At 40.7% G+C, this 16,460-nt stretch overlaps 1 protein-coding gene across 1 annotated transcript in view; it reads right to left on the bottom strand.

Annotated features, from left to right (window-relative positions):
- TM7SF3 (transmembrane 7 superfamily member 3) overlaps window positions 1-16,134 on the bottom strand; it is a 34,253-nt gene extending 18,119 nt beyond the window's left edge. Inside the window, exons 1-5 of the mRNA XM_080811431.1 lie at window positions 15,867-16,134; window positions 6,027-6,181; window positions 4,534-4,684; window positions 1,077-1,197; window positions 174-345 (exon numbers count right to left, since the gene is read on the bottom strand). Of these exons, the coding sequence (XP_080667557.1) occupies window positions 174-345; window positions 1,077-1,197; window positions 4,534-4,684; window positions 6,027-6,181; window positions 15,867-15,957 (690 nt within the window). The 5' untranslated portion in view covers window positions 15,958-16,134. The remainder of the gene's footprint in view (window positions 1-173; window positions 346-1,076; window positions 1,198-4,533; window positions 4,685-6,026; window positions 6,182-15,866) is intronic.
- Window positions 16,135-16,460: the final 326 nt, after the last annotated feature.

Below are 16,460 nucleotides of genomic sequence, written 5' to 3'. Positions count from 1 at the left end.
CTAGCATAGTGATATCGTAACAGATATGATAACAGAATGAAAGAGAATAAAGTGAGAACCCCAGAAAGACCAAGGAAACAGTAAAGAAAGAAGCTCCTGGTAGCTTCTCCCTTTCTCGACTCTGACAATAGTACCACAGCCTTGGCCACACAAACGATAAGAACCAGATTTACCTTGATTGCACTGGCCTTCACCTGAGGCACCTCGGCCATCCTCTGCAGATGCTTTAGCAAACCCTCCTGGCTGAGGTCATTCTCGGGCAGAAAATACTGATAGACATCATACAGCAACCTCCACCTAGAGTCCCGGCCCGTCCCAATGTCACACGGCAGAGGATTTGTGCCTCTAAAGTCAACCAACAAAACTGAACATCAATCTCTTGTGGTGCATGTCCCATCTATAAAAGGAACCAAAAGCTCAAATTTCAAACTTCTGCATCGATTCCAATTTTGGCATTACGAAGAAAAGTAACCTACTGAGGGGCAGTATGGTGAAATAACCGCATGTTAGTGTTAGTCAGGCCCGGAGGGACATGCCAGCTTTGCCATTTGTTAGTTGTGTGGATATGAGTGTGTCACTTAATCTCAATGACCCTTAGGCACCACTCTGTAAAAGAACCACCACCCCTTCTTAAGAAAACTGTCAGGATTCAGTGACCAAGAACACCACGGACGATACACAGACAGCATTCAAGTGTTACTCAATGTTAGCTACCATTACTATTAAAGTAGAAACTAAGGCAGAGTTTTAATTAAAATAACAAAATCCTTACAAAAATATAGGGTGTTTCATGGTTTCAGAATGCTTTCTATATTCAAAACTCTACAGAAACTAAATGTACTTCTAAGCTCACAACAGAAACTCAACATCTAGCTCTTCCTAAGGATGGAGGGAGACAATATTAATTGTAAGGGACAGATCAACTATTACTTACAACACTGAAATTACCTCGTTCCAGAAAAAATTAAACCATTTCCATAAAGAGAACCATGGATTTGGGGAGTTCACTGAATCAACACAGCAGCGACTCATGCATGTCCTATAAGCAGTTTTAGGAGATAGGAAGATAGACATACCTTGCATAGCCTAGGTTTGCTGGGGCAAATTTAATAGTTGTCTCAAAGAAATTATATTCCAAGTAAATGTTGGGATCAATATCTAAATCAAACTCCAAATTACAGCCTCCAGGGACAGGATCTGGATGAAAAATAAGGAAGTTACTCAACACAGAATCCTTCTACATTCAAGTCATACTCAGAAAAACAGAACTCTACTCTTGTAAGAACTTTCCATTTAGAAGTTAAATATAATAGAGCTTCTGGTTTTGTAACTACCTCATGAACTGAGGTTACAGAGGGAAAACTTAAATTAGGTTGAGGGCTCTGGGACAGAGGTCAGCAAGCCTTTCTGTAAAGGATAAGATGGTGAATATTTTAGGCTTCACACACCAGATGGTTTCTGTGGCAACCACTCAGCCTTGCCCTCGAGGCACGAAAGCAGCCACAGGCAAAATGTAAGCAAAGGAACGTGGCTGTTTCTAGTAAAATTTTATGTACAAAACAGGCAGAGGCTGGATTTGGCTTATGGTCTGTGTTTGTCAACCCTGCTCTAGAGTTGAAAAGGTCTGGAGACAGGCATTCTTAAGCTGGTATCTAAAAATGGGCTTTGGAGGTCCCATGAACACCTTGAAATTGTATGCCAAAGGTTGAATGCATGCATTTCTTTTTTTTTTTTTTTTAAGATTTTATTTATTTATTTGACAGAGATCACAAGTAGGCAGAGAGGCAGGCAGAGAGAGAGGAGGAAGCAGGCTCCCCGCTGAGCAGAAAGCCCGATGCAGGGCTCGATCCCAGAACCCTGGGATCATGACCTGAGCCGAAGGCAGAGGCCTTAACCCACTGAGCCACCCAGGCGCCCCGAATGCATGCATTTCTTAAGGTGAGAGGTTTTTATTAGATTTTGGGGGGTCTGTGATCCCATAAAAAGAGCTTAAGAACCCAGGGACAGAAGAGAAAAAAACAGTGTCAAAAAGAAAAGGAACTCCACTGGCAGTAAAGAAATGTGTGTCCACTTTTCACATGCTCCTTTAAACCATTAGAAAGATGGCATCATCCTCAGTGTTGGAGGAGTCTTTGTGCACATTAAAGAGTAAAAATAAAAAAGACCTCAAAAGACTCCCAAGACCATGTACTGGAATAGCATTTGGATATTTAATACAAATTTTAGGTACTTCATCCTCTTAATAATGTGGTTAAAACAGCTCTTCTTTTCTTATTAGGAATCCTATTCATGACCTTAAGCATGACAAAACTTAGAGAAGTCACTTAACATGCGTTCAGTTCTATGCAAACAACTGTCTAGGTAGACCCAAGTGGAAAGGTTAAGACAAGACATCTTATCTGGTAAACCAATTTAAAGATCTTCAAGATCTCAACTTCATACACTCATGCAATCATTCCCACAGTTGGGTCCTGGTTTCCATCAACTGTTGGAATTCTGGTGGTGGACGCCCCCTGGCCAGATCTGGAACGGAGAAACCCAACGTGCATATCTGTCTCAATGCTGCTCTTCTTCCACACTCTCCTTTTCCTGCATTTACAAATCTTTACCACACCCAAGAAAATGATATGGATTGCAATGGAAGCTCTACTCTAATTCTTCTTTGTACACTATCCTTGATGAAAACCCAAAGTCTGTGGTTTCCTACCAGGTCATTACCTTTTGCTATCTAGAACACTGTGTAAGAGTAGTCTAAATATCCTCGGCTCACCTTTACTCCTCAATCACCGTAATCAAGTTTTCATCCCCACTGTGCCACTAAAATGACTCTCCCTAAAGGCCACCCTTCACTGCTCTATCACATGGACACTTTTAGTCACTTCCTTGACCTCTCTACAACATACTATTTACACTCCTTACTTAAAGCAGAACCTCTGGACTCTTCTCTTACCTGCCTGACTCATCCTTAGTCTTATGCTAGCTAATTCCTCAGCAGTTAGCATTTCCCAGAAACAGTGCCTGACATGTGGTAGGCACTATGAAAGTATCCGCTGTTGTTCTTCCCCCTAAATCGCTAAGTACACACCTGGACAATCTTACTCACTGCCATGGCTTTTACTCAGAACCCTGCAGGTGGATATCTAACCTCAGGTCTCTACTCCATGCCCTGAAACTCCCTACTACACATTTCCACCCAGATGTCCTATAGCATCTCAGATTCCTTGTGTCCCAAACCAAAGTCACCCTCTTTCCCATCCGGATCACATAAATTGTCTAGCACCACAACTCTCTCTCAACCCTATTTTGCATTACTATCTCTTTGCAGCCCAAATGGGAAGCCTATGCTCTTCCCTTTTATAATCCATAACCACTGGTCACTGTATCTCATCAGTGCTACCTGTGGAGGCCAAGAAAAACAAGGCTGTACCCACCTTGAGTCTAGCCCTGACATAAGTACAGCCATCTTGACAAAGCAAAAGCTGGCACCTTGCACCCCCTCTCCACCTGCTCCCCTCCCCTTGGTAGTATATGTGAACAAATAGTTAACTTGTAGACATCACAATCCTGCAAGACAGGAGTCTCCCTCGGTTTACAAATGTCCCAGTGCTAAATTTCACTAACAAGGACGCTTTGATAGGAGGAATGTGACATTCCACCAGGAAACTCCCAACTGTCTTCATGTTAGTGCCTCATTAAAGGGAAAACGGCCTTGGCTTGATAATAACCGGGCCTCCAATATTCTGACAGTCTTCTTTACCCTGATAGCCCTTCTGAACACCCCCTTTGTCCTTGCCCACTGCCGAGTCCACCCCTATTCTGCCTTTAAAAACTCTGACTGTAGTCTGGTTCAGGGTCCAAGCCCCTACTCCGCTGTGTCGGGTATACTTGCGCCCAAGCTTAAGCTTGTCAAATAAACCCTCATGTGATTGCATCGGTGTTGGCTCCTTGGTGGTCTCTCAGATGTGAAAACTTGGGCACAACACTACCCTCCATTTTCTCACTCTGAGCCTTCTTAAAGGTGAGCTGAGTCCTGACCCTGCTATGCGTGCTCCACACCACTCCCCACATTGCTTCTAGAGTTAACTTTCTGACAGAGGAAATGCATATCATTCCTCTGCTTCAAAATTCTTTGTGCTCCTTCAGAACAGAATACAAACCTCAAATTACATACATACAAATTCACACTCGAGGCTTCAGCCACACCCCCCATTCTGCCATTCTTCAAATACTCTCAGTTCTTCTACCATGCCTTCTTCTGCCCGCTAAAGTGTTCAGGACTGTGTCTTGCCTTTGTTCCTGCTTCTCCAAGGCCTCCTTAAATTTAGGGGGGGTTAATGACTGCATTGTCCAACACCCCTACCTGGGCTTTCAATCACCATGCAATTCTTTGGCTCCCTTGTTGTTAAAAATCTTTGATTCAATATACTGTACTTGCAATCAATACTTTTACAAGGATTATAGTTTCCCTTAAGTTTTCATGAACAAGTTGCACATTCTGGAGAGTCAATAGGGAGTCAAAGATAGAAAGGTTACCTCTTTCTGAATAGGAGAGTGGGATGGCCATGTTTTGGACAGGCTCAGCATCTAAAGTCTCCAAGTGCCAAGTGCACATACTCTGCTCTGGTCTAAGAATGAAAACCAGTCCTTTGTCAGTGCCTGTTCCTGAGGTATTGAGAAGGAGAGTCTGCAATAAGGTAGAAGAGAGTCATTGTGAATAGGGAGTTGAGCAAAATATTTCAATTCTAGGCTGGATTTTGTCTGCATGTCCTATTCCAAACCTTCTCAAAACAAGAAGGAAGAAACACAGACCTTCCTTATAAAGAATTCATCTCTATACGCAGATGCTCACACATATGCACAAAGAACTATTTAAATACATGATCTTTGATAGGAATAGGAGATGCACAGTTTAATTCCCAAGTTTTCCAATTCCCCAAATTAAGATTCACTATGTCAAGTACTAAGACTACTGTCAAACGACAAAACTGAAACAATTCAGTAAAGAATTTGGTGTCCTTTATTCAAGGAAAAACAACCCACAGATTAGGGTAGTATAGTGCCTTAGAAGCAGTGAAGAAGCACCTGAGGGATCTGGGGCAAAAGTGAGTTGTACAGTGTTAGAAAAAGCGAAACAGAAACAGGACATAATTGGCTAGGAGGTCAGGAATTTCCTTATAAGGAAGGAGAGCAAGTCCTATTCTCTACGGTAAGGTAAAGGAGCTAGAGCAGAGTTGGAGGATGGTGACTGTCATGTTAGGTTTCCTGGACAGGTGTTTCCCGGTAAGTACAAGCTAACTCAGGTTTAGATTTGTGACATGCAGCAGGTCACTGAGGCAAACTCCATCTTGTAGGTCCAATATACAAATTAACTTTATCATTATGAAAACAAAAACATGAGCCCCACCCCTAAAGAATTCACATTCTGGAAAGTTTCTTTAAAAAACTGAGCTATAATTGTCATATTATATATATTTATTATATAAATATATAAATATATATTTATTATATAAATATATAAATATATATTTATTATATAAATATATAAATATATATTTATTATATAATATAAATATATAAATTTATATTTATTATATAATATAAATATATAAATTTATATTTATATATTTAAACTCCATAAATACTATATGGCTGAACAAGGATGGAAACCCACTAAAACATATGCAGAGGTAAAAATCATTAAAGATCCAGAAAAGAAAGTAAAAATGGTGAGAAATCACAAGAAAAGCTTAACTGCGACCAGGAGACATCTGGTAAAGACTGTCCTACTCCCAAACATGGCACTTGCTCACCCCCTCTTTAAGTCAGAGGTCACCACACTCAAGAAAAGCGAGATGCACACCTCTTAGCCAGTCTAAACCACTAACTTGACAGGCTCCAATCTTGATTTTTTTCTTTTAAGGACATAAAGTCACACATAAAGAGGCATCAAATTCTCATGTTTCTACTAAATACAGGCCCCCCAAAATTTGGAAATGGTGTTTAAAGAAATAACTCTCCGTACTTACCTTAGTAAAAGAAATTGTTGTATTCTGATACTGTGAGTGTATCTGGAAAATAAGGAAAGATGCATTGCTGGAAATATGACGCAAAATGGCATCCTCTGGAGAGAGCCTGTTGAGCATGAAGTATCTAAACTTCCCTACGGAAAATTCAAGAAGACCTGCCATGGGAGAAACGTTTCATTTTAACATTTATACCTGTAACGTCAACTTGTAGAAATCACAGACATAAGCATACATGCATTCCTAATTTAATCCTGAGAAGAACCTGGGGAGATAATTATTGCTCCCCCTATTTTACTGATGAGGACAGTTAAGCTTAAGAAGGGGAAGCAGCTACTCAATTGTGGAACTGAGCACTAAAGCGTAGGATAGGTGTTTTGAAAGATTCAAACAAAAGAGTACTCAGGATGCCTTAGATGCCCAGTGCCCAGAGCCAGAACATTCCCCGTTGTATGCAGCCTTAACAATTCCAGTCAAAACTGAGCCCCAGGCAGTGCCTGGCTGGCTCAGTCAGTAAAGCATGTGACTCCTGGTTTCATGGTCATGAGTTCAAGCCCCTCGTGGTATAGACCTTATTTTGAGGCACCTGAGTGGCTCAGTTGTTAAGCATCTGCCTTCAGTTCAGGTATGATCCCAGAGTCCTGGGATTGAGCCCCGCATCAGGCTCCCTGCCCGGCACGAAGCCTGCTTCTCCCTTCTCCCTCTGCCACTACTTGAGTTCCTTCTCTTGCTTTGTATCTCTGTTAAATAAATAAAATCTTAAAAAAAATTTTTTTAATTAAATAAACAAAAAACAAAACAGGGTGCCTGGGTGGCTCAATGGGGTAAGCATCTGCCTTGCTCAGGTCCCGCTGCCCCGCCTCCCCCATGTACCTGCACACGCTTTCTCTCTCTCTCTCTCTCTCTCAAATAAATAAAACCTTTAAAAACAAAAACAGAGCCCATGAATTTAAGGGTTTAACAACCCTAAGAAAGCACTAACAATTATGAATACACTGATATTAAAAACAGAACCTGATCTAGTGAATTCTGAAGTCAGCCCAGCCCAGAGGAATACAGAGGGCTTCAATTTTATCCCACCAGTTATGAGCTGTGTGATCTTAGGCAGGTTACTTAATCCCCTTAAAGCTCAATTTCTTCATCTGTCAAATGGGTCTGTTATTACCTAGCTTGCAAAGGAAGGTGCCATCAACACTGACAAAAAATGTCTGAGTGCCTACACCAGATACTTCACATGCAGTCCTGAACCCTGGGCATGCTGGAAAAAGGAGCTTTTGGTTCAAGAATCAAGTTCAGAGTCCACACAAGTTTTACAACACCTCATCTAAGCCTCTGTCATCTGTCTGCTTGCCTCCTTTTGTGTTTCACTCATCCACGCACTGTGTCTTTCTCCCACTTGCACCCCAGTTCTTTCTTTCATCAACCCAATTCTCAAACAATCCACTAAATAGGTTGCTTTTATGTGTGTGGTCCTGGATGCCCGTCCCATCCTCTACACTGTAGTTGGCATCTTTCTGCAGAAATAACAGAGGAGCTCCCACACATTACATAAGCAGTCCTTGGGGGGGGGGCAGATTTCAAGTCTAAAAATAGAAAAAAAAGATTTAAATTTAATAAAATGAAACAGTTGACAATAGATTGTAAGTCCCACTGTGGAACTATCATTTTATTTTGGAAGGAAATTAGAGTCAGTGGGTGGTAAAAGGAAAATACTCCAGACATTAAACAACTTCAAACTCATTCTTATGTATTATTTCCCAAACAGGCTAATTTCCAACACTTTTTTTTTTTTAAACACAAATACGCCTTCTGGATTATTTAAAAAAGACTATCAACAATGGCTAACCAAGAAGTGGAACAGAATAAATGAATAAAGCTAGGCTGAGATCAAAGTTTACTCTGCCTAAATTCCCCAAACTTCGTGATGCTGTTATATTACCTTCATAATTTTTTTTATAATTGATGATAGAAAAAAAAGTTACTGGTGGCTACAATTTAATTTCTGAAACTCCAGGGAAAACTTTAATTAGTGGCAACAATGACAAATGAAGATGGTATATTTCCTCCCAATTATGTAAGCAGAAACACATTTTACCTTTTATGTAAAACTAAGCTCCAGCCAGAACAGAGGTAAAAATATCAGGAAGAATTTAATAGACTATGGACAGGGAAGTCCCTTTTTATATAGGGAAACAAGAAAAACACTTTTGCATTTTCCAGGCTTTCCCATCATCATGATTATTTTATTAGGGAACCAAATTATACATAAAATTAACTATGTCTCATCAAGTGGCACTAAAAAAATTGCATGTATCATACTTTAATTTTGGTCCCATCTATCCTCAGTTTCCAAGTCTTAAAAATATCCACAAATTCTAGTCTGCCAAACTGAAAGCAGTATGTTTGTTTTCCTAGGAACTAACTGGTCCTTTAACTGTTCATCCTTTAACTGTTCAAAGCACTAAGCTCATTTTTTATTTTGCACTGCCTTTTCTAGTTATATTTTCAGTCTTTTTTTTTTTTTTTTTCAGTTTTCTCCTCTTCTTCCCCATTTTCTCTATTTGACAAACATTTATGAAGTTCTTATGGACCAGCTATTCTGCCTATTGGGTACTGTGATCAAAACTGGTTCAAATGAATTTGTGAAGGCTGTCCAAGATTTCTATAATTCTCACTAATTTGCCTTTAAGTATATCTTAGAAACTGTTCAGATAATCTTGTATGTTTATCCCCCATTACAAAGACCCTGAATAAAAACTCTACCCAGGGCACCTGGGTGGCTCAGTGGGTTAAAGCCTCTGCCTTCGGCTCAGGTCATGACCCCAGGGTCCTGGGATGGAGTCCCAAATCAGGCTCCTTGCTCAGTGGGAAGCCTGCTTCTCCCTCTGCCTGACACTCCCCTTGCTTGTGGGTGCGCTCTCTCTCTCTTTCTCTCTATCTCTGTCTCTCTAATAAATAAAAACTCTTTAAATAAATAAAGCTATCAACTAGTTAAGTTTTGGTGTCAAGGTTTTCTTAATCTTCCTGTAACCTATCACACAGGGGTGAAAGTAAACCACAATTCAGAAATACACAGAGAACCAAAACTTCTAGTGTTTCAAGTGATAGTAAGGAGGAAGAACCATAGAAATTAAAACACAGGGGCGCCTGAGTGGCTCAGTGGGTTAAAGCCTCCGCCTTCGGCTCAGGTCATGATCTCAGAGTCCTGGGATTGAGCCCCGCATCAGGCTCTCTACTCAGCAGGGAGCCTGCTTCCTCCTCTCTCTCTGCCTGCCTCTCTGCATACTTGTGATCTGTCAAATAAATAAATAAATCTTAAAAAAAATTAAAACACATTATTAAACTGGTAACTTTAAGTATGGGTATTGAAAGTAGGTATCACTGCGAGTATATTTTAAGGGATTTTTCTTTTCTTTACACATTTCACAGTTTATCAAATTTCTGTAATGATGGTGAGATGTTCTTACCAGAAACTGAAACTGCACAATTTGGAAAAATCCTTCATTCCTGACAGCACTCAAAACACAGATTCTACCTCAAGTCTTCATCTCAAATTTATAAAAATAAGAACACAGATAAAATAAGAACCTAGACAGAATGATGACACTCTCTCAACACTTCCATCACTTGTTTTCTTTTTCCCTTAAAATTATAGTATTTTTCCAGATAATACATAACCTTTATTACAGAAAGGTAAGAAATGCAGAGAAAATCAATACCCACAGCAAATATACTGTGCAGAAATAATCACTATTAACAGTTTGGCATACATCTTTTAGGACTCTGGCAGATATAATAAGTATTGCTACATACAATGGAAAAATATAAATACATTTGGTATACCCCATTTAATAGATCTTAGATATTTCTGCATATTAACATAGATAACTCTAGCTCTACCATTTTACAAGTTACATAACATTCCATTCTGTATGTAACCATATTTTTTCATCAAATCCCCTACTGATGAACATACAGGCTGTTACCATTCCAGCATAAAATTAAGAAATAGCTCTTTCTGTGAAAGAGTATACTAGAAAGCATACATACATATCAGGCAGTAAAAGCTATCTGAGGCTTTTCCTATGACAGTGTAACAGATCACTTTTCATCCTAAATGGTTAAACTACCTAAGAAGTCCTGCTCTCATTAAGAAAATCAGAAATGAAAACAAGCAGTCCATATGAAAATATATAATGATTAGAATCAAAACATTAAGTTACAGTCTCTGCTTCTAAATTTAAGAAAAACATCTGGCTACAGCTTTCATTTATTACTTCCTGGATTTCCAGAAGCTATGGGAAAGATGACGCCTCACTAACCCTTTTCCCCAATCAAATACCTGTAGCAAGAACCTGGCAGACACAAGATAATAAAAGAAACGGTATCCATGACTTAAAAACCTGATCACTTGACAAGATAAGTAGGGGTATTAAAAGCAGGTGCCGGGGCACCTGGGTGGCTCAGGGGGTTAAGCCTCTGCCTTCAGCTCCGGTCATGATCTCAGGGTCCTGGGATCGAGCCCCGAGTCGGGCTCTCTGCTCGATGGGGAGCCTGCTTCCCCTTCTCTCTCTGCCTGCCTCTCTGCCAACTTGTGATCTCTGTCAAATAAATAAATAAAATCTTAAAAAAAATTAAAAAAATAAAAGCAGTTGCCTCTGGGGATGTATTCCCTTTTCTTTGCACATTTCTTTATTTTTCAAATTTCCTACGGCACTCATAAGGTGGCCTTACTGGAAGAAAATCTAATACAGTGGTTATCCTTTCTGGCTGTGCATTACAACCATCTGGAGGGGCTTCTTAAAAACTACTGCTGCCTGGTCCCTGTCAAGACTGGTTAAATAAAAATCAAAGGGGTTAGAGGACAAGTGTCAGTTAAAAAACATTTATTGAACATACATACAGAGAAGTACATGAAGTTTACATGGTAGGTGAAGAAAGAGCATTCTACCATCTTAGAGGTCTTGTGGTCCCTTTCAATCACTAAGCCTTCCCTTCCATCCAGAAATACCATGATCCTAACTTCAAACACCACAGATGGGCTTTGCCTATTTCTGAACTTTGATTAAGTAGAATCACAAAGGATGAATTCTTTTGTGTCTAGCTTTTTAAAAATCAATAGCATACCTGTGAAATTAATCCAAGCTACTCTAAGCAACTATGACTTACTCATTTTCATTGTTGTATACTTCATAAAAGGAATATACCACAGTTTACTTATCTTTTCTTCTGTTAATCAACATTTGGATTACTTCTAATATGAAGTTATTATGAATAACTCCAAACAATTTTTTGTACGTGTCTTTTGGTGCACATACGTACACATTTCTATTGGGTAGAACCCAAGCGTAGAATCATCGGGTAATAGGGTACACTTACATTCTGCCTTAGTAGCTACTGCCAAACACTTATCCCACATGGTTTTACCAATTTACACCCCTATCAACTTGTGGAAAAGTATTCTGGTTGCCCAACTGTCTCGTCAACACTTGGTATCATCAGTGTCTCTGTTGGATGCATAGTAATATCTCACTGTGATTTCAATTTATATTTCCCTAATCATTAAAGAGGTTAAGAACATCTTGTTTTGTTTATGAGCCATTTGGACACTCTCTTTGTAAAAGGGTCTGTGTTCAAGACTGTTACCCACTTTAAAAACAGACTGTCCTGACTGAATTTTAGTTCTTTATACATCACTGATATGAGCATTCTGTCAGTGTATCTTCTACTATTCCGTTAGCTCATCTTTCCACTCTTACTACCTTTAGATTAACAGAAATTTTAGTTTTAAAGTAGTGCAATTTCTTGAGTTTTTCTTTTATGCTTAGTCCTTTTTGTGTCATTCAAACCCAATCTTTGCCAACATATTCTAAGATTATGAAGACACATTCCCCATTTTAACGTCTAGACCTTTGTTTTACCTTTGATATTTAAGACTAAAATCAATCTAAAGTTGATTTTTACATATGGTGTGAGGCAGAGGGTCAAGGTTCATGTTTCCATATGCAAACTGAGTTGATATAATACCCTTTATTGAAAATATCACCATTTCCCTACTACTCTGCAATTTCAGTTTTCATATAAGTGACCACATGTGTTGGTCTGTTTCTGGGCTCTTAATTGTATTCCAGTGGTCCATCTGTCTATCCTAACACCAATATTGCATTGGTGTCGATTTTGTCCCAAATTTGTTCTTTCTCAAGACCATCATGACTATTTTGGCCATTTTTCATCTCCATATATATTTTCAAAAGCAGCTTGTTGATTTCCACAAAATAAGCTGCCAGCAATCTGATTGGAATGGCAATGAATGTATTAATTGAGGAAGAAATGATATCCTTATAACATAAAATTTTCTAATTTATGAATCTGAGATATCCCTCTGCTTAGTTTCTCAATTTATCTCAAGAATGGTATATGGTTTTTCCTATAAAGATCTTTACATATTCCATTATAATTATCCCTAAATATTCTACGTTCCTTGATGCTAACAGAAATTCATTTTTTCTTTTACATTTCAATTTCTAGTTGTCTCTTCACCAAACTGCCTTTTTAAAAAGTTCTCCAGGACAGGGCGCCTGCGTGGCTCAGTGGGTTGGGCCTCTGCCTTGGGCTCGGGTCATGATCTCGGGGTCCTGGGATGGAGTCCCGCATCAAGCTCTCTGCTCAGCAAGGGGCCTACTTCCCCCTCTCTCTCTGCCTGCCTCTCTCCTACTTATGATCTCTCTCTGTGTGTCAAATAAATAAATAAAATCTTTAAAAAAAAAAAAAAAAGTTCTCCAGGTGATTCTAATGTTCAGCCAGGTCTGAGAACTCCTAACATGATATTTGATGAATTAGGAAAGGATAAATACATTTTTTCCAATTCTTAGTCATCTTTAACCTAACTTCTGCATGAAATCCTTTGGCAGTATTACCTTGGCAGTCTGTTAACCACTTCGCAATTTTAAAGAAGACTGAATATTCGCCAAACCAACTGTAGCTACACACGGCTTTGTTATAGTTGACACCCTGGTATCTAGTACAGTACCAATCACATAGTTGGCACACAGTAAATGTTTAGTGAAGGATGGTTGAATGTCATGACCTCAGGAAAGTAATTTACTTCCTCTGGGCCTGCTTCCCCATGGTGAAGTGGAAGTCATGTACCTCATACATCATTTGGCTGCTGAAAGTATAAAATAGGAGAAACAAATTTTAAACTGTCCAGTGCTACACAATAACGTATCATTATGAACTTCCCTTAGCTTCCCAGCATTTCAGGGACTCATCTCCTTATTTAAAAAAGAAGTCAGGGATTCAATATGGCCTTAAGAATAAACTAGTAGAAAGAAGGAGACTATACATGTCCAGCATGTCCATCATAAACATCAAAATGAGAAAGAGACTTCCACGGAGCAACAGGAAAAAATACTAAAAATCAAGACTTTAACAGTATAATCTGGCAGAAAATGCATTTAATTTCTACTTATAAAAACAGACAACAGGGGCACCTGGGTGGCTCAGTCCGTTAAGCCTCTGCCTTCGGCTCAGGTCATGATCTCAGGGTCCTGGGATCAAGCCCCGCATCAGGCTCTCTCTTCAGTGGGGAGCCTGTTCCCCCCCCCCACCTCTCTGCCTACTTGTAATCTCTCTCTCTGTCAAATAAATAAATAAAATCTTAAAAATAAAACAGATAAAAGCAAAAGAAGACATGTATCCAAACTATACCCTGAAGAAGTTAACAGGAACTTCTCTAAGCCACCTGGAAAAGGATTCACTTTATGAGGCATCATTAGATCTTGTGACTTTGTGAGTGGGAAGGAAAAAGACAGCACATCAAATGATATTGCAGGCAAATGGCTAACATGGAGACAGAGCACTCAGGCTATAGCTCTCCTCTAAAAAAACAACGGCTCTGCTTTTTCTGCCAAAGGTATTTTTTGCCATCTGACCCACAGCCAGGCACTCTCTTCTATTTTTCATACCCTTCCTCCGTTCCCACCCAGAGTTATTTTTCCTTCTAATAATTTCTTTCTAAAAAAGAGCTGACCAGTACTAATCTTTTCCTTTTCTTTCTCAATCAGATCCTAAACTTGAACCTTATAATTATCCAACTCTATTTTTTTTCACTAAAATTTACTTGTTTGTGCTTTGACACAACCAAATTCTAGATCTGTGAAATCTTAGTCTTCATAATTCTCTTCAGATGAACTATTTAAAAAAACAGTTCGGATACTTAAGTTGGTAGGCATTCAACTGCCCCTCCCCATATCTCATTTATATCTTATGAATTCTCATTAGCCCTAAAAGCTGAAAGGAAACACAGAAATGTACACACTACCTTTTACATACTTTTAAAAGAGATCACTTGCAATGAACCACACGAATAGCCTGCTGCCTTAAATCCAGAACCAGCAATAACACAAATACTAGAAGGCCCATATGGCATTCCGCTCAACTCCAATTACTATTGTAATCCCATGTAAACTACTAGATAGGAGTGTAAAACAAGAATGGAAGATAGTATTAAATACAAATGCACAGGCTCAGGTCATGATCACAGGGTCGGGGGATTTAGCCCCACATCAGGCTCTGCAATCAGTGGGGAATCTGCTTGGGATTCTCTCCTTCTCCCTCTGCCCCTCCCCACTTGCACTCAATCGCTCACTCAAAAATAAATCTTTAAAAAATAAAATGGAGATAGCATCACCGTTACCTCTCTCGTAAGGTTATTTTGAGGAATGAGAATTCACAGAATTAAGTGTAAAGCACCATACTAAGTAAAATATCTTTATTGGAGGCCAGTTTTGTCGAAGTGCAAGGACCATGAAAATTAAAACTGCAGCAAGACACACATGAATTCAAGTATCACCTGTGCCCCTCTTAACTGTTGACCTGTGTAATGAACATCATCCTGGCCCCAGTTTCATCCTCTGCCTTACCATCCTCCTCTGAGGAGGGTAATTATCTCATAGGGTTGTGAGGATTAATTAGCAATGCCATGGAAAGCACCTGGCACTTACTGCATACAGTGAAATGTCAGTGTCCTATCATTAACAAGGCTATTTTCTCTGCATAAATATAACTGCCCTTTTCAGCGCTGGCCTTAACTCCTGTGCAATGACTCTATGATTCAGTTTGCACAAGAGCTTTTCTAAGATGAGCAATTAGGAACACAACCACATTATTCAGAAAATATACTGGTTCAGAAGTGCAACTGGTCTCTTAAGCTCAAAATAAAACTAAGAATGTGATTAAGCTCACGGAAAAGCACATGATTATCATCATCCTAGCACAATTACTGCTTTTTTAAGGTTTATATTAACAAACCAGGAGCTATCGCTAAAACGCATTCACCGAGCACATGACCTATACCATCCAAAGTCCCACTCTGGGTTCACTTTTCCTTTCAAACTCCGTAGAGCATACCCAATTTGAAAAGCATCTAGATTCTGGAGCGTAAAAACCCGCAGCAGCTTGGGGGAACATGATTAATAAAGCCCTTAATTCTGCACCAAGCTTCACAGTTGAGTCTCAGATACACCATTTGAGAGCAAAGAGGTGTTTTAATGAGTTAACTTAAACCTACAAACACATGGTTGCTCCCTAAGGGAGATTAAAAACGTGTCTGACCAGGAGAGTTACTTAACCCTTCCCATTCCCTCAGCCTAAAGTAAGTTGACGGTGAGGCCTCCTTGGCAATGGGAATCTCCTTCAGCAGGAAAGGACCCTGATCCACTCCCGCCGGTTCTGAATTCACCACCCACCCTACGAAATGCACAGATCCCGAGGTGGACTGCGAACCTGCAAGAAATGCAAAACCAACTTAAGGCTGCAGAACTGAGGCTCCCCTGCCCTTACCCTCGCTGGAATTCCCGACGGTCTCGGCTCCTCCGGCCACGCCGGGTTCGGACGCCAGCACCGCCAGGACCAGGAGCCGAAGGAGCCCCATGGCTGCCCGGGCGGGGCTCTGTCGCCTCACCCGCGCTATCCCGGGGCGCTGGCGCAGGGTCCCATCACTTGCCAGGCGCCCCCACCGCACACCTGCCGGCCCCCGAGGGCGGGCGTCCAAGGCTGGCCGCACGCCTGCGCTCCACCCGGAGGTTTCCTGTTCCGGCAGAAACCCCGCAACCCCACACCGCGCCTCTCCCCGCCCTCTTTACGTCACCGCCGCGGGTCCCCCCGCGCTGCGGGCGAAGGCGGAGGGGCGGGTCCGGCCGGCGCGCGCCTCCTCTCCGCGCCCAGCCGGCTTGCTGAGCGCCGCGCTCCCCCCGGGTCCTCGCCGCCCTTCGCGCGAGGGTGGGGGCAGAGGAGACCCCGGAAAGTTCTGTGGTGTAACCCGTACTTCTCAGTTTTGTATCTTTCTCGCTTACGAAAACCGCTGGTAGAGTAAAAAATAACTTTCTGTTGCGGCCTAACGTCTCCAGGCTCCTGTTCCCGGGCTTAACTGCCCTT

Source organism: Martes martes (genome assembly GCF_963455335.1).
Source record: "Martes martes genome assembly, chromosome: 8".
In the NCBI taxonomy this organism is placed as follows: Eukaryota; Metazoa; Chordata; class Mammalia; order Carnivora; family Mustelidae; genus Martes; species Martes martes.
This window is presented reverse-complemented; position numbering and strand designations above follow the sequence as displayed.